This window comes from Ursus americanus, chromosome 12 (assembly GCF_024610735.1).
Source record: "Ursus americanus isolate L20-20 chromosome 12, mUrsAme1.1.p, whole genome shotgun sequence".
In the NCBI taxonomy this organism is placed as follows: Eukaryota; Metazoa; Chordata; class Mammalia; order Carnivora; family Ursidae; genus Ursus; species Ursus americanus.
The window spans coordinates 20,584,532-20,603,343 of record NC_142138.1 but is presented as its reverse complement, the minus strand read 5'-3'; the positions used below and the strand labels follow the sequence as shown (position 1 = coordinate 20,603,343).

The 18,812-nt window shown below is 42.3% G+C and overlaps 1 protein-coding gene across 2 annotated transcripts in view; it reads right to left on the bottom strand.

Moving 5' to 3' along the window:
• Positions 1-18,812, bottom strand: part of CACHD1 (cache domain containing 1) — a 201,583-nt gene that overhangs the window by 13,547 nt on the left and 169,224 nt on the right. For both annotated transcript variants that reach the window (XM_045802151.2, XM_045802150.2), the window contains exons 13-22: positions 18,313-18,481; positions 13,868-14,010; positions 13,026-13,207; positions 12,039-12,149; positions 6,468-6,590; positions 5,071-5,170; positions 4,862-4,978; positions 2,533-2,693; positions 2,118-2,204; positions 1,167-1,283 (exon numbers count right to left, since the gene is read on the bottom strand). In XM_045802151.2, coding sequence (XP_045658107.1) covers positions 1,167-1,283; positions 2,118-2,204; positions 2,533-2,693; positions 4,862-4,978; positions 5,071-5,170; positions 6,468-6,590; positions 12,039-12,149; positions 13,026-13,207; positions 13,868-14,010; positions 18,313-18,481 — 1,310 coding nt within the window. The remainder of the gene's footprint in view (positions 1-1,166; positions 1,284-2,117; positions 2,205-2,532; positions 2,694-4,861; positions 4,979-5,070; positions 5,171-6,467; positions 6,591-12,038; positions 12,150-13,025; positions 13,208-13,867; positions 14,011-18,312; positions 18,482-18,812) is intronic.

Sequence of the window (18,812 nt, the reverse complement as noted above, 5' to 3'; positions counted from 1 at the left end):
AGCGTTGCAGGAAGCAGGGCCGGGCAGGACAGCATATGGACTTGGGCATCGGACAGCTCTCAAGAGCTCCATTACTTACTAGGGCCGTAAGTCCTTGAGCTTTAGTTTCCTTCCCTTATAAAAGAAGACTAGCAACAGTCTGCCAGGGGATAGCTGTTTTATGTCTCTCAACAGCTTGGAAAGGAGAGAAATAAAACTGTTCTCTCTGTGGATCATACCACAAAATCCACACATCACGGATTAGTACAGGATTATCTCAAGTCATCTTAAAAGACCAAATGGCCCCAAGGTTTGTTAGATTTTGGCCTGACCCCATGTGTAGGGTCATTTAAAAGAAAAAAAAAAAAGAAGGAAGGAAACATGGTCAAATAAGTTGGGGGAAATAGTAGATAAGAAAAACAGCTTTCCTTACTGCCAATTTCTTAGAACTTTGAATATTTAAGTGCATGACTTTCTAAAAGGATACGTGCAGTGTTTCTCAAATTTAGCTGATTTTGAGTTACTGCCTAACACCCCAAATTCTTCTACCTGATACCCGACCGTTTCTTTGCTAAAACACGCACTAAACGTAGAACTGGCTGCCCCTTCCACCCTGATTGTTTTATCAAAATGGCACCTGCAGTCGCAAGAAGCAAATCTCCCCACTCCCCCCCGTGTAGCCCAGCACAGCCACTCTCCCCATGACGGCTGGTCCCAAACAATCCAGAGAGGAGGGACAGGGAGTAGGGGACATGTAGTTGGTGGTTCTCAAAGCTACCATGAAACCTATCTGCTCTCTAAGAAAGCTGAACTGATGAGCTATGATGTGTCACACGCAGAGCTGGGTTCTGCTTCAGGAAGCCAAGAGTACTGCCCCCTCACCCTGGCTTCTTCGGGCCATGTCCCCTCTCATTCCTTTTATTCCAAGAGTAACTTTCCCATCCCCAGATGAGATGACCAACATGCAGTACCAATGCCAAGTAGCTACAACAAGTGGAAACTGGACAACATTAAACCTGCCGGGTAAAAGGCTCATAGGAATCACTTTTGGGTCTGAAAATATCAAGAAGGAGAATGCTCAATACCAGTCGGAAAAGCTCAACGAGGCTGCTGGTCACCATTCCTTACTGGGTTCTACTCCCACAGCCATCGTGTTGATGTAAAAGCAAGCACTGGGCAAGGCTTACCCACTCTCCATCCTCTGACTGCACCTGCTGTTGACACACTGGTGAAGGGCATCTTGCAGGCCAGGGTCAAGAGCTGTGTATGTCACTGGCTCCTGGTGGACCTCGCAGCTTGGGTTTCTAGGCAGGAGCAAGTCTGGAGGTTAGGACCAACACCACCCCCATTCCAAACTCATCCTGCCTCTGGCCCTTGATAGCATCAGACAGAGCAGGGTTTGAATCCTGGCCACTTAACAAGATGTAACCTTGGGCCAATCACTTAACCACTCTGAGCTTCAATTTGTTCATCTTTGTGTACAATAGAAATGATATATATGTGTATATAAATAAAGGAAGTCATAAATATCCCACAAAACAGGAATGTATATAATCGGAAAGTTATCTCCCTGACTTACCACTCTAAATCTTTCTTTTCTGAGGTAATCAATTTAACAGTTTAAGGAGGGTCCCTTTCGACATGTTTTTCTATGCTTAAACATACACCTGTGTATCAGTACACACAGGATTCCTTCATTTAAGTTCTACAGAAGGGATTTACCCCAATTTATTTAACTGTGTTCTTAAGATTTGTCACTAATATAAAGAATGCTAGATTAGGCGGAGGCGTGTGTGCACGAGAGGTACCCACAGATTGATCACAAGGTCAATTTGAAAACGAAGAGATTTAATGTGCATAAAGCATCTAATGCATGGCAGACTCTTAGCGAATGCCTGTAACAGTCTAACAGTTTTCGCATGGACCATATATAATTGTAAACATTTTCATAGCATTTAAATGTAAACCTGAAAGAGGACTTCATTTTAAGGCTTGAAATCTGACCCAGTGAACAGTTAAGTCATTAGAATGAATCACCTTCTTATACCACAACCCAAAACAAATCTATAAAGGAGGCTCCCAGTGTGCATGTGTACAACATAGAGATTACACACATTCTTGTAATATGTGTGTTTTACCGGTTCTCTGCATTGGTGAGGTTGCCGGTGCACTCGTTGACCTCTAGAGGGCACTCACAGGGACATTCGCATTCATTTTGTTCCATTCTGAAAGGCAAAAGGAAAATCACTATGCAGAGGGTCAATGACAAACTTTACATTGTACATGTACAAGAAGGAAAACAGAAGACATTGTGAGCTAATTAAAAGGGACAGTTAAAAAGAAAGTTAGGACCAAAGGTTTAAACATGTAATTGGTCTCAATCCATGACTCTTCGGCAAACCGCACAGCTGGAAATACCTCTATAACCAGGACCTTCTTCCTCTCCAGGACACACCCCTGTGCTGTTAATTTTGCAGATGCCCCTTCAAAATGACTGGCATCAGTTCAGATATTCAACAGTGGAGTAAAGAGAGGCCCCCATTGCATTTTTACCGGTGACAGTTGAGACAGAGCCGATCCACCATGCTACAAGCACAGAAGGCGAGAGAGTCGCACGTTTCATTGACGATGCCAACGAACGCGTTGGTTCCTGGGATTCTTGCCAGTCTGTACTTAGAACAGTGGCTGCCATGCACGAGGTTCGTCAAATCTCCCTAGAGACAATGGAGGTGTCAGAAGCGACAGACAACAATGCAAAGATTCAGTCTTACCATGATGAAAACAACCCTTCAACAACCTGCTGAAAATAGCTTACTATGAAACTTTATTTCTGACTATAAAAGTAACATATAGCTACTGTTGAAAGCTGAAAAATAGAATTTTTTTCTTAATACCATCAGAGATCATTCCCAATTTCCATTTAACAGCTGTGTATATTTTGTTCTTTCATCTACGCTTATACAGATACAACTCTTATAGCTGTTTTTGTAAACTTTTTTTTTCTTTTAACACATTACAACATATTATAACATGAAAATAAGTGCAAGAAACAATGAAAGACAACTTTGGGTAAGGAATAGTTTAAAATGCATTCAAAGGCAAACCTAATCCACCAGAAAACATGCATTCCCTGTCCCACCTTGGATAACAAACCTCTGTTCTTCTAGAATAATAAAATTTAAAAACCAGACTTGTTAAGAGTCCAGTTTCCTGCTTCCAGAATATTCAAATATTAAATAATATTTGAACAGAATATTTAAAGAACTAAAGCAAGCATCCCTTTCTTCATTCATTCTGTAACAAGAAAATGTGATTTCCAGCTTCTCGAAACACCCGATTCATCTACCATACAGAAAACCAAAGATTCAAGAGCAGCACTGTGAAGTTGAATATGGTCTTTCTTTTCTGCATGTGTGTCCAATGTTGCAGGCCAACCATGTAATCCCGTGCTCATTTCCATGCCAGTCATCCCTTATATGTGTGTGCTGAGGATAAGCCGAACTCTGAGAATCATGGCACCAAATGGATTCTTAGAGGTCTAGATGAATTTTCCACTGCCTAGAAGATTGCTGCCTCTACTCTATCAGCAATCATGTAGGCCTATCGTCCTGTTAGCTCCACAGGCCAGAAATGTTCCAGTTCCATTAAGAAATTACTCTAATTCATCTTCCACTAAAATTTTGCGTTTCTGAACAATTTCTCCCAGAGTAGCCTGGCTTTGTCTGAAGGCTCAGGAACTCACTGTACAAATGGTAGAAGATACAGAGGAAATCAGACTTTCCTAGAAAGGCCTTACCTGGCAGCTTCCTTCTGATCACACCCAAGTGTGTCAACGTCTCCTTTAAGGAGCGTGTTCCTTAGAATGGGGTGAAGTCAAAACAGAGTAATGACGAGTTCCTTTGCTTTGAAAGCACAATCCTATTCATCTATTCATTTTTTTTCAATTTTTATTTATTTGATAGAGACAGCGAGAGAGGGAACACAAGCAAGGGGAGCATGAGAGGGAGAAGCAGGCTTCCCGCTCAGCAGGGAGCTCGATGTGGGGCTCGATCCCAGGACCCTGGAATCACAACCCGAGCTGAAGGCAGATGCTTAATGGCTGAGCCACCCAGGCGCCCCCATCTATTCATTTTTTAAACTATTCTGTTCCCCAATTGTTTTTGCAACTGCTTTTTTGAGAGCTGGATTTTCAATCAACCCAATACATCTTTAAAATTTTTAATTACACATTTAATGATATAAATACCTATTCTAAATAAAGAGCTTCCTTCTTGTGAATAACTTTTTGAATGCTGGTACTGTCATTACCCGTTTTAATTCTCTCCCAGCTAAGATTATTTGCAAATTAATAAGAATATTCGTAAGATCTTTAACCGTGTCTAGGTAGTTTGCAGTTATCTCAAATCGAATACTAGAGTACTCTAAGCTACCAAAAAAAAAGAAGTTATTTTTAAATGATCTATGTGAGAGTTCCCATCTAACTGGGTGGATGACCAAGAAATGACCTAATTTGGCCTTAGGAATGTAAGGAGCCTGCATGATCTCTAGAAGACAGGAAGAGGGGAACACATGATGCCACACATATTTACATAAGAGTGTGGGAACAGACTGCAGCAGACATTTCAAAGGGCTTCGGCTGGGTGAGTCTTTAAACAAACAAAACCAAAACAAAACAAGTGTGAGACCTTAAAACACTCACTTCTCCATTCTGGGCTTTACACTCTGTACCGGACAAGCTGGGGAGCTGGACTGAGGGCCTGCCCGGTCATTCTGTAATCCTCAGCCAATGACACCGGCCAGCAGTCCTATCCAGCTATTAACTAGGACTCTGTTTCCTATTCCATGGTGGGATGGGATGTGAGGACGCGAGGGATCAACTTACCACAAGGCTGGTGTTGAATTTGTAAAACCTTTGGACTGTTCTGTCACTGAAGCTGTTGCACAGGTTTTTCTTTACAAAGTTGGGGTGGTTCAGGATATCGTTTGCTACCAAGGGCTCCTAGCAAGGCCAAGCAGACAGAAGACACAAGCCATGTAATTCATGAGCCACAGGCTGGGGGAGCACAGAGCTTTCAGCCTTGCAACAAGTACCTTGTGGGTAATATGCTGTTGTTCCACAGGTGCGTGTCCTTTGGGGTCAATGAGGGTTGGATGTGCCACCAGATAACCCCTGTCCTCCATTATGAAGCACCTGTGCCCAAAACAAGTGGCATCCATCAGTAATACACACTTTCTACACTCTCAGAGAGCATTGATCCCGCTAGCCCCGAAACAAGTTGCATCTATCTCAGTAAAAATTCAATGAAACAAATTCACTGAAGGTCAGCTGGCAGGCAGGCAGATACATTATTCTTTTTTTTTTTTTTTTTTTTTTAAGTGGGCTCCACACCCTGCATGGAGCCCAGAGTGGGGCCTGAACTCACAACCCTGAGCTCAAGACCTGAGCTGAGATCAACAGTCAGACACTTCCTGGAATGAACCACCCAGGTCCCCCAACAGATACATTATTCTTGAGCTGATAGATTACCTAGTGTACAGTTTACGATAACGAAGTGACATCTGACTCTGAGGCTACCTACCTAGTTCCTACAGAATGTGTCCACTTAGTCCAAGGAAGATGGACTCAAAAATCTTTTGCAAGGATATGTAAGTGGCAAGTTTATTTGTTCTTCAGAGGAGGGAGACTCTGAAAGAAGTGGCCTTGGGTATTCATGGGCACAAACTCTAAATCAGCCATACAATTTCTTCTTTTGATGATAAATATATATAAAATACAACCTTCCGGGACATAAAAAAATATACCTGATGGAAACACTAAATAAGCAAAGTTAGAAGTGCTCTAACCAAGACTACACGCTGCGCTATTTTACTCTGCATTCGTTGTAACAGTTTGCTATGAATGCTGCATTTCCCTATTAAGGGCCAATGAAACTCAGCAGCGATATGATGCAGGGGCCAAGAGAGCGAAATAAGAAAGCTATTTTAAAAAGCGGCCTGCATTAAATCAAGGGAATACCCTGGCTTTGATCAGACAAGTTCTTTTGAAATTAGGTGAAGACTTTTTTAGTTCCATGAGCCTCTTTCTGGGGAAATGTAAAAAGGAACAGTCCAAGTGCCTAAAATTCCCACAAAGACTTTGGCTTAATAACTAAGTTAATATCAAAAGTACCCTCCGGGCTTTCTAGCACCCAAGATCTGGGAAACCTCTAATTATTGACTCAGAGAGAAACAAGGGCTTTCAGAGAATTCTGTGCCACAGTTATTCTCCTTGTTATGAGACAAGTCTGTTTATCATGCCATTTATCATAAATGGCATGCGTCTTAGGAAAATGAAAGAACAAAAACCTTCGCAATTGAGCACCCAGGCCATGGACTGAATTTCTGGTCTTGACCATGACAGTGTGGTTGCCATTCGACCAGAGATACTAGACATCATTTTCTTCGTATTTTGCAGCTAGCTAGGAAATGGGTATCCCTGAAGGGCTTACCGGATTTTGTTGCCACCATCTTGGTTACAAACTGGTAATAAGTCCATCAGAACCTTGTAGAAGTATCTAAGTGTGAAGTCGATGCCCATTACAGCCACAGTATGCCCGGAAGATAGCTGTGTACTTCACGTGGAAAAGATCAGTGAGAAAAAGAGGCATGTCTTATTTAAAGGTAAAAGTTATGTTCAATCATAAGCACATTGTATGGGACTAGAAATACACGCCTACTGTTCCTTCCACATTTTTCGCCCCTATAAAAATGATCAACTAAATGACTGATTTAGCATAATACGGAGATTTGCTGAGAGAAAAACTTAAGGCTAAAGGTAGAATTTTCTAGTAAGAATGGCCCAAAACACGGGCAGCTATGGAATATGGCTAGCCCTGACTTTAGATGTTCAGTGGCTGGACTACTCTTTGGCAAGAATATGGGAGTGGCAGGAAGAGGCATCAGTGGGAAATTGGATGCATGACTACTATGGTTCCTCCCAACAGGGAACCTCTAGACAAGGAACCTGAGCGATCCCTTTAATTATTTTCCTCATTTTATTGATAAGGAAGCTGGGATCTCATAAAGGTTAATTGACTGGTGTTAGGTCATACAAAACTCAGTAAAAAACTAGGTCTCATTTTCTATGACACTAACGTTGGCTCTACTCAAAACAAAGCTCAGATTCTAGAATGAAACTCACCTGGTTCACAGGCCAGCTCCTCCTCCAATCTAAAATGCTACCCTCAGAAAGACAAGCACCAATAGGATAAAGTTGGGTAGTACCACATGGTGCTTGCTAACCCTTTAGCTCTGGAATCAAGCAGATCTGGGGTCAAATTCTGGCCCCTCTAAGTTTCCATTGGTGTGGCTCCTCGGAGGCTACTTGACCCTTCCAAGGCCCAGTTTTCTTATGAATATCTACCTCACAAGGCTGTCACTGATCTTCAACGACCCCATGTGTTTATAGTGCTTAGAAGCAGCCTAACCTATCCAAAATACCCAATAAAAAGAAGTTATTCTAAAGAAAACCAACTTAAAGCTCAGACCTGGACAGAGAGTCAACTTACTGTTCTTCCAGAGAAATGTTAGCTATATAAGAAGCATGGGCTTCTCACTTGGAACCTTGGTTCTTTCTAATCTATAATCATGGGCATTTGGAGGGGTTTGGGTTATTTGGCCAAGAAGCTCCAGTACCTTGGTGGCTGGGAATCTGCAGGGTTTACCCAATGTGGGACATTACAGGGGCCCGTCATTACTATCATCCATCTGCCTGATTTCTTATAAAGTACCAACAGAAAAATGGAGCTGTTATTGACAAAAATCTTAAAAATAGTAACCGGAAATCTCAGAAGAAACTTCCCAAAGTAAAATCACCTTTTGGAAAATAAAAACTGGGGAGTGAAATTAGCTTTGTTATGTAGACAACTGTCCCCTTCTGGTTACTGTCAACATTGATACTAACTTATATCATTCCCAACCCTCAACCCCCACCCCCAACAAAACTCCCCTGAAAACCACTTGAAGGGACCTTGACCCACAACGAAATTTCTGTCAGAGCTTTGCCGTCAACATTGTGTTTGGCAGGAGATGAAGGAGGACCATGTTGTGGGATTATCTCTGAGAGGCTACTCCCTCAATAAGAGCTTTCTATTGCCCTGCTTGACTTATTTTACTTAGCAGAATCCCCTCCAGGTCCATCCATGTTGATGCAAATGGTGGGTATTCATCCTTTCTGATGGCTGAGTAATATTCCAAGCAGAGAAGGACAATTATCATATATGGAACATAAGGAATAGTGTGGAGGACCACAGAGGGAAGGGAGGGAAAACTGCATGGGAAGAAATCGGAGAGGGAGACAAACCACGAGAGACTCTGGATTCCAGGAAACAAACTGAGTGTTACAGAAAGGGGGGCGGGAAGGGTAGCTGGGTGATGGCTATTAAGGAGAGCACTTGTGATGACTGGGTGTTGTATGTAAGTGATGAATCGCTGAACACTACATCACAAACTAATGACATACTATATGTTGGCTAATTGAATATTAAAAAAAAAAAAAAATTTCTAGTGTTACTGAAGCCACTTAAATTCTACCACGGAAGAAATCCAAGACTTGGTTACCTTACATGGGATTTGTGTTTTGTAGCAAATAATGTTTTACTGAAGTATCGGTCCAAAGAAGTCTAAACCTCTCTTACTTGTCCAGGAAAGAGTGAGAAGTCTAAACAGCAGGTGTCAATATGATAATATTTACCGAGTGTTCACAATTTATAGGTGCTCTGGTGGGCATCTGAGTACATCATTTCAACTGCTGCTCACAAAAACTTTATGAGGTATTATCATTTCCAGAAGACTGAAGCTTGGAAACATTAAGTATTTGGCCAAAGTCACACAGTGAATATCTAGAGGAGGCAAGACTGTAAGCTCGGTGTCTTCAACCTCAGAGCATAGGCCCCTAACCAGTATGTCACACGGCACCTCCTCAGAGATGCAGAACATTCAAGAGTTTCCAAGCCATGTTACGTGACCTGTTCAATTTTCTGTGACAACGTCAGGAAGGAATTATAGTTCCCATTTTATAAATGGAAAATCAGGCTTAGAATGGCTAAAAGACTTAGACAAGATTGACCACCTTTTACTTATGATGGAGAGGCCAGTTCTGGCTCTTCCTGCAACATGGTTGCTGACTCAGTGAAAAATGCAACTCAGGTTTTTCTGGGACAAGTTAATTTTGTTTTTAAACTCCCCCTGTATAACTGCCATCGGCTCCACTGTGATCGACATGCTGAAGGAGAGGCATGCATAGTGCCCATGTAAGTCTAGCATTCATATTTTTACCTGCATTTCAAAAATGTGCAGTTACCATAGCAACTCATAGAGAATACCGTAGAAAAATCAAACCAAGCCTACATTTCAAGGTACAAAGGACCATGCTGTTTGCAGCACTTCTGTGAGATTTTCACTGCCAAAGACTCATTTGACCAGTCCCTTAATCGCTGACTACTTCGTCATCTCTGCTGGCATTAACATTCTCCAGACAAGGCACACTCAGATTCTCAGGCTATTAATAATGCTCACGGAAGAATCCCAGGGCAGTTACCAGGACAAATGAATGCTGAGTTAGAAAAGCCCCTCCCCAAGCAATCAGCTATCACTTCTGAAAACCAAGGCTGAATGAGAGTGTTTCGTGACTAGGTGAACACTAGCTTAAGTTCTTTTTTCTGACCTATTAAAATGCCAGAGGGTTAAGGCAGAAATAGCATGATATTAAAAGTAATTGTCACTTATTTGGCACTCAACATTGTCAAGTACGGTGCTAAACGCTTCACGTGCATCATCTGTAATTCTCATTGTATCAGTTCAACATAGGCACCGTCACCTGTCTCATAAATGAGGCTTTGAGAACTCATGGAACATCGTCATAATACAGGTATTCAACATTTATCAAGCCCTCACCATGTGCCAGGTACCGTTCTAAGAGCTTCACGTATATTATTTAATGTAATCCCTAATCATTTGAGATAGGCCTTAATATCCCTCCTTCATAGGTGAGGGAATCAAGGCAAAAAGGAATGTGTGTACAGTCACAGAAGCAGTAAATGGCAAATATAATTTTTCAGAGTAGGATCACATCTTAGGAGGAAGTTACATTCTCAGGTTGGCGCATGAGACCAAAATCACTGGTGATCGCCTGAAAAAAGCACCTTTCACACAGCCCATCTATCAATACACCCACTAAATGAACAGTTGCTGTGTTGACAACCAGAAGTTGCATTCTAAACTATGCTGAGTGAAAAATACACAGCTCTGAATAATAAAAGTCTGCTCAGTTATAAGGCAAATGTTCAAATGATCGAGTCCACGGGACTGCATATTGATCAAGGCAAGAGCAGATATTTATTCCTGGGATACATTCTCACTAAGGGACCAGTGGACAGAATCCAGGATTGAAGCGGCCATTTTTCATTCTTGTTAAAGTCACAAAGCTAAACTTGTATAGGTTAAGCACGTTATAAAAAGTAGCCAAATAAGGGAACTGAACTGATGGTTTTTCTAACTTGAAATCCCATCATATTTCCCTCTTGCTTCATTTGGGCTGACACCATAAATATTTATAAATCAGCTACATGAACCTTCTTCCACTCATCCAAATTTTAACAAAAACTTGTACACAAATGTAAAAGAGCGTAAAAATCTGCACCTCCCGGTGGCCACGCCCCCCACCCCAGGAGAAGTACTGCATAGAAGGGAAAGATAATAGCACTTGATAACGAGTGGCAGGTGGCAGAGCCTGATGGAACAAATACCAAGTTAAGACACACACACAGGCAGTCATTCTCTTCCTGCCACCCCCGCCCCCAAGATCTGAAGCCCAGCGCTGGCCCATTGTCATTAAAGACCAAGGTGACTGCCATCTCCTCAAAGAAACCACCTTTGTTTACTTTTTTCCCAACTGATGAGAATACATGGGAGAGATGTCAAGTCTCACTATGCAGACAATAGTAGGTATATGCCTGACAGATGGTCTGTTAATGAGAACACTGAAAAGTTCTGTTCTAAATGAGTATTTCCTTGTTTATATGTGACAGAGCCACGCAGATATCGTGCCCTGCAAAGCAATCACTATTTGGCTGGCGGCAGGCCCCTGCTTTCCACGGAGACACAGGTCATGATATTGAAATTCCGACACAGTACTGCCTCCCACTTCTTGCTCCCAATGAACTTGCGTTAGAAGAATTCTCCTGAATGTCAATCATTTGATAAATAATGAGCACCAGTGAAAAGCATAAAGTTAAGCAAGAAAAATCTGTCTCCCATAAATTTTAAGGCATCATTACGGGTACCAGCCAAAATATGGGCTTTCTTGGTTGCCAGGGAAAAAAACACCTATTTGTATAATGAAGGGATTAAAACAACATGTGTGACTTGTCTTTCGGCCCAACATTTCACTGCCGTTTGTAGCTTAAATACTGAAACCTCAAAGGCCTGAAATATAAGGCACCCAAAATATATTTACAGTGATACTGACATTTAACAGCATTCTTGGAAAATCAATTTGCAAAGTGCCTTTTTAGTTTTCAAGAGACAGAAGGACAAAATGACAATAACCACAAACTCCAATATCATTCTAAAAAGTTAGACCAAAATAAAAGAGGTAATAACATTGGGGTCTCAATACTGGTTTTTCTTCACTAAAAATGCTCCTTTGCTTAGGAAAATGCTCTCTGGTAGTAATTGTCAGGTTCTTGCTGGGATTTCTTTGACTGGTTAAGAGTGGGATTTCTACAAACTGCCCTACTGAACCTAACATCTTTTTCTCCTTCATAAGAAGAGGGCTAAGAGCTTTTCATCAACTCAACCACACGATAGCCTTGTGAGGCAGGTATTATCCCCATTTTACAGATGACAGGAGGAAGCTCAGGGAATCCTAAATGACGCAGCTGCAGACGATACTCAGACTCCAGATAGCCTCCCATCAAAGGTCATGCTTTTGCCACTAATCCTTGGTTGTCTACTGGACTTTCAAGTTTTCAAAATATCCTTGACGTGTTTAAAAAAGGACTAAGACATTAAAGTATTACCTGGATGAATGGATTGTGTGACTGATGGTTACCACATAGCCGGCTCCTCCAACATCTAAGTAAGGGCCAGTCAGAGAAATCAAACCTGGATTAGCTACCGCATGGAGATACCTAACGGAGACAAGAGAAAGTTGCATTATTTTAGGGTATGAAAAACTACTCTGTAAATGTCAGACAAGTGAACCTGTAACTCTAAAACGTATTTATTATAAATTGTGCCTATGTTACATGAGAGTTCAAAAGGATTCCTATCTTTTATCGCTGACTGTAGCAACACCAGAGGTCAAGAAAATCTGAAATTCTTCTGTAAGAGACGCTCAACTCAGTATACATTTGAGCTTTTCGTAAGATCTATAGATGTTTTAGAGCCTAATATAAAAAGAAATCAATAAACGAAGTAGAAACAAATACAATCTGGCCCATGAAACTGCCCCGTGGACTGGTATGGACAGTACAAATGACAGCCGACTCATGACTGACTCGGTTACTAAGTAGCACAAGACCAGAAATCCTGTTTTTATGCCCACGTTGCCCCCTGTTATATCCCCTGACAAGCTTTTGTTTTTGAAAATCTGAGTAAAAATAAAGCCCAGAGGTGTAAAAAAAAAAAAGGATTTATACTTGTTTATTTTTCATAGGTCACAGATGGGCTGTAATTTGATGCCATCACCATGTGCAGGGACGTTAAATATCCCCACTACGGCATACTACACGCAAGGCAGGACTCAAACAAAATGCTAGGGACTGAAACGGCCAAGTACAAAATATTTCGGTCTCAAAATTTCAACGAAGAGATAAAAACATCGTCGACAGAGGAAACCCACAAAGCTGTTGTTAATACTGCATTAAGGAAAAGATGCAAGAATATGTTTTCACTGCCATGAAAGTATCTTCTTTACTGTGACTGCCTGAAGTTGCTTTATGTACTTCTCATGTCTCTCCAGGATTTGGGGGTAACCTTTGATAATGGAATCCCCTAAAACTCACCATTGTCTCCTTGTGGGATCAAATGCTTTGTCCATGAGGGAACCAGGATAAATTCTAAGGACGCCATTGGGCGTTGCTATGTAACGGCGGACAATGTACGTGTTCAGGCTACTCATTTCCATTTGTGTCATCCATTCATCTGTGACGTGGCTGGTGGCCATTACTTCATTCCTGACAGAGAACTGGGAAACAAAGGAAGACATAGCGGGGATCCTTTAAGACTCACATGAAAAGAGAGTGGGCTGCTGGCAGGGCTTCCCAAAGCTCTCTTGCAGAGAAGCCAAGCCCAATTACTTCTTAAAAATCTTTCCACAGCAGATGGATACAGCCAAACTTGGTGAAAACAAAAACTTACTGAAACACAGTCAGTGGATCTGTGATTTACTCAATTGTTCATCTGCGTTTAAGAGGAAAGATCCCATAGTGAAGCATTACACACACACACACGCACGCACGTGCACGCACACACTCACCCAGCTAAATCTCTGCTCCTTCAACTTCATTTTATCTCAACAGACCATAGGGGCACTTTACTTCTTTGTCCTGGGAAAAATGGGGCTGGGAAAGTTCTACCGATCTCTACATCACACCCTCCCTACCTAGAAAACCCCTAGTGCATCTAAGGCCTGAAAAAGATCCTTCATCTGGCCCACAGGGCTTCTTAATCCGTCAGAAGGGTCATCGCCAACCAGCCTCCTGGGGGCCACACACTGCCTTTCTGGCTCTCTAGCTGAGAGGCGCAGGCCCAGAGCTGGGCTTCCTACTTCAAAGGTTCCCTGAGAGCACCCCCTCCCAGGCCTATGGAGGGGCACACCAGAAGCGGGGCCCTGGCCAGCACTCACTTTGAGCCCCGGGTTAGCAATGAGGCGGGTGTTGTCGCTGAGATAGGCCGTGTAGTGCTCCACCATGCGCTTTGTCTCCGGCTGGCTGAGGTGTTCGTAGGGGGAGGAAAAGCTGCCAGCAGACAGCATGACAGTTGGACTTTCTGAAAGAGAAGCAAACAAAGCAGGCCTGAGAACGCGGAGACTTCATCTCAGGCCCAAACAAAAGCATCACTAAGGCTCTGCCAATCTGTTAGCCATGGTGGCTTAAAGCCTTCCATAAGGAAAGCAAAGGACTCAACACGAGAAGGAGTGAAGAAGGAAAAAACGCTCATTCTCTCCCTTCAGGGGGTTTGCAGTCGTGAGTGGACCACAAGAGACACGTGTACAACAAATACACATGCCTAAAATGGCAAATACTCAAAGTATCTTGGATCTACATAGGATATCTTACACTTCCTAGGACTAAGGAGGCAGCATAGGCCATGGAGCCACACTGGGCTGAATCTGGGCTCCACCATCTCCTGGCCATGTGACACTGGGTGAGGTTGTAACATATGTGATGCTTTTGTCACCTGCAAAGTCAGAAATTATAGCACCAAACTTACAGCGTTATGGTGAGAAGTACATTGGTTAGTTTATGCAAGCAAATGAGTCGACAAATGTAAAGCATGTAGGATGGTGTTTGGCACATGCCAAATGGCTTGAGTGTTAACTACTGTTGTTCATATTAGTACTGATATTTCAAAAGAATGAAAAATGGAAGAGTGGAGTCAATGCAAAAATAAAAAGAAATTATTCTTTCAGACAGGGATAGACAAACTTGGCATAAACAAAAAATTATAGAAATAGAATAGTTACTGTATATAATTTAATTGCTGGTCCTATCTAAGAGGAAAACTCAGTTCTCTAAGACAGAAATCCTCACAATGAATTATATTATGAAACAAAAACCCTACATTCCTGTCTGTGTAATTTCCCGCTGTTCAATTAGTTTTAGAAGCTTTCGGAAAGCACTGTCCACTGTCCTGTGTCTAATCTCATTTAAATCTATAGGTCATTTTTCATTCCTTTGGTTAGTTCTCATACTGCCTTGTTTCCTTGGGGCCTGGCTATCTCTGACTGTGCAGGACATTGTCCTTAAAAACAAATTTGTAGGAAGAGTTTAGTCCTAACAGGATGGGGGAGGTCCTTCCTCTAGAAAGGACTGTTATTGGATTCTGCCAGGCACCAAACTCCAGGATGAGGCAGGGTGGTAAGGCAGACAGAGTTCTCAATAAGACAATGGAATACTGGCCTGAGTGCTGCACTGTGGGATGTAGATATTCAACTAAACCACGACTAGTTACTGTGTGAGGTTCCTTTGACCACTCAGACAACAGGAATCCCAACTCAAGGGCTTCTTCCGTTTCAATTCACACTTACCCTAAAGATATAGTTCTTTAGGACCTCTGCTAAAACATGTATGCACAGTGGGTGAAAGGGAGGGTTTTCTTGTGTCAGCCTCCACATTTTGGGGGCCTTGCATGTGATTTCTGCCTCTCCTCCTAACCCTAAGAAGCTACTGCCTAAAGCACAGTTTAATTTCCTAGTTGTTTCTTCGGTATTGGTAAACAGGTGCATTGCAAACGCGGCTTTAAATACCGGCTTTCTCCTCTGGACACTTATATTCTCCTAGACTTCAGTCCAGTTCCTAGCTATCATGTTAGTTCTTTGATACTTTTCAGAAAGTTTTTTTTTTCAAGTTTCCATCCATTTTTAGTTGTCCTCAGTAGGATAGGTCAGAATTACGTAGTCTGCCATTATCAGAAGAAAGTGTTTCCAGTGATGCTATGTCTGATTTAATTCTCATGATACCACATGGGACAGCCGGGGAGATTAGTATTATAGTCCTATCAAGGAGAAGAAAACCAGAAGCTTAAAAAGGTTTGGTTGCCTAGCAGCGTGCTATGGATTCATGTGCACATGCTCATGGGGCCTCCTGGGCACAGATACACCAGAGAGAGAGGATTTGTCCCTTGCAAAGAGCTTAGGAACCAGTAAGAGAGACTAGAAATTTTTAAGAAGAGGAAAACAACAAAATAAGAACAATACGATAATATAATAAATATCGAAAGGCAATCCATAATACTTCAGAGACAAGGGAGTAGGGCCAGAGGTTAAGGGGACAGACAGTTTGCGAGTGGGCCTTTCTTGTAGTGACAGAGACTGGGCATTTGAGCAAAGGCTGCTGTAGTACGTTGGACTGAAGGAGAGAAAAAACCAAGACAAAGGACCCAAAGCTTTATGTCTAGGAGGTAGACACATAAAGCTACACACATACATGTATACTTAACCACAACGGATGATGTACACTTAAAAAAATTCCTCCTTGTGTATCAAGACAGCCAATGTCCCTCCTTCAGTCCTCCTGATGGGGGTTCTGACATAGATTCAACACCTTACCTCAAAGTCCCCATCACCGATGAAATTAGATGGAAACCACTTATTTGCCATGGTCTCCCTTCTTTTTCATTCCCTTTCCGTTATAGTTCAAGTATCTTGCTTTGTTTTCATTACCAACTGTTACTAACCTGTCCTCGGTGACCCCTTCACGTTGTCCCGAGGAGGTCCTACTGCCAAGGTGAGGTTGGGTGGTATAGTGGAAAGACTGCCCAGTGAAAGTCAAACCCTGGCCTATGGCCTGTCTGTGTGACCCAGAATTAATCCATTAGTCCTATGTCAAGTATTTGAGTGGATAAACTTGACGTTTTGTGAGCCTCTCTGTGAGGCAGTACTGCCCAACTGGAATATGACGCAATCCTCAAGTACACTATAAAATTTTCCAGGAGACACATTCAGTAAAAACAGGTTAAGCTAATTTTCCTAGTGTATTTTATGAAATCCAATATACCCAAAACATCACTTTAACATGTAATCAACGTAAAAATTAAGTATTTTGCATTTAAAGTAAATCCCAACTTGGACTGGCCGCATTTCAAGTGCTCAACAGCCACGTAGCTAGTGGCTCCCATTATTGAACAGTGTAGCTAGAAGGGATTGTGCAAAGGAAATTGAAAAAATCTAAGCTTGAGCTTTTTTCTCATCCAGCAATACTATTACAATTCCCGGTCTCAAATTTCAAAACAGTGACCTCATTTTTATCCGTAGTTATGTTGAGCTTGTTCCCACAGCATTGGAGAGAGTCATGCCCATCTCGGCTATTCAGTGAGCATTTCTTAAAAATGTGAATTAAAGGGCATACGTGCTGTTTTGTGTAAAAGCAAAAGACAAAACCTCAAAACCTAAATGAAAACAAACAAACATAAAAGCCAACCTTTTTTGACCGACCTCTCTGGCCTTCCTCAAGTTGTCTACACTGCTGCCACAGACGAGACGACTCAGTCTGGCCTGCTCTCCAGATCTCATAACCAGGCAGAAACTCTACAGGACGGAATTTAAAAGATGGAACCCAAACACAAGGGCCGTCGTGTGGCATCTGGAGACTGGTGACTTCTATCCGTGATCCTCTTCCTGCCTGCGCCCCCTCTACTCAGTTTGCCCGTTGTCTAATGAGTCTTAGTTTTTTGAACCCAGAGAATTTTCAACAGTGCAAAAGAGAGCGCCTGTTTTACAGTACTGTGAGGACCACTCAAATGCCTAGTATGTGCCTGGCACAGGGTGGCATGCAACTAAAGAGGTGGCGCCTTGGCGTGGGAGGAGCGTGAGTCACACTTCAGCCTTGCTACTATCCTCCTCTATAATAGGTTAATTCAAACGATGAATGCAAAATACATGGTTCCTACAAATGTAAATTCCCTTTTCCTTCCTTGGAGTTATTTGCCTATTTCCTAAGCTCTTTTTGAAGACAGGGACCTGTGGTAGACCCAGATATGCTATATAGGAATGCTACCCTTGGACCCCCTTTACTATATTCTCCACCTCTTACCCTGTAGCCCTGTATCCCCTTATCTCTGTGTATCTCTGTGTTTGTCTCTAACGGGCCGTACTGGTGACTCTCTGACTTCAGGCTCCTAAAACGTCTTTGCCTAGCATTAGCAGAAAGCTGAAAGATAAAAGGAACACGAAAGTCCAGCTCCCTCTCTTGAGTCTGGGCAACTTTCAGCGCATTTATACTCCAAGGCTTTACACTCCGGGATTAGGCTGAGGCTGGAACTTCACCTAAAATCAGACTCTTGCTTGCTTCTCCTCCTTCGCTATCCTATTCCCCTCCCTTCTTTCCTCGTTTCTTCTTAGAGCCCATCCTTAATAAACTAACACACAAATCCTCGTCTCATTATCCGCTGGAGAACCAGATCCAAGGCAAGGCCTCAAATCATTTTCACATCTGTATCCCCAACTGGCACTGCTGCCATTCAGTATCTGGGTTTTTGTGGTTTGGTTTGGTTTTTTAATTCAAATGGATATTTACAGTGAGTTGCTATGAGGCAGCCCACAAAGGAAGCTGAAAAGTGCAAGGGCTTTACCTAGAGTGGCCAGCTGTTTGAAGTGAAGGCAAGCACTAGGCTGGCCCAGGAGGTCCAGCCGGTGGTACAGCAGCTTGCTGCTGGGGACAGTGTTGAGGTTCTTCAGTTGTTTGACAGGTATTTCCGGTTGTATCACCACAATACAGAGAATAAAGGAAGTGTCTTGTACCTGGAAAAATCAATAAAAAATTTCTAACACAGAAAATAAAGATTCCTAGGGATAGTGACTTTCTCTACATCATTTTCTGCTCTGTCTCTGTCCCACATAGAAAAATATTTGATGAGTGAAAGAAAGCCATGAAGATGGGGTGATAGAAACTACCTCTGGCAAAGGTTACATTTCCTAGTTTCTGTTTTCCTTTCTGATGAAGGGAAATTAATGTCTGTAACAGAAAATCATGTAGCTAATAAAGGGATTAGAAAGGAGTCCCTTTGGAACAGAAATCTTTTTGCTTCTCTAGGCTAACGAATCCAAACTGGAACATGGCATAGGAATACAG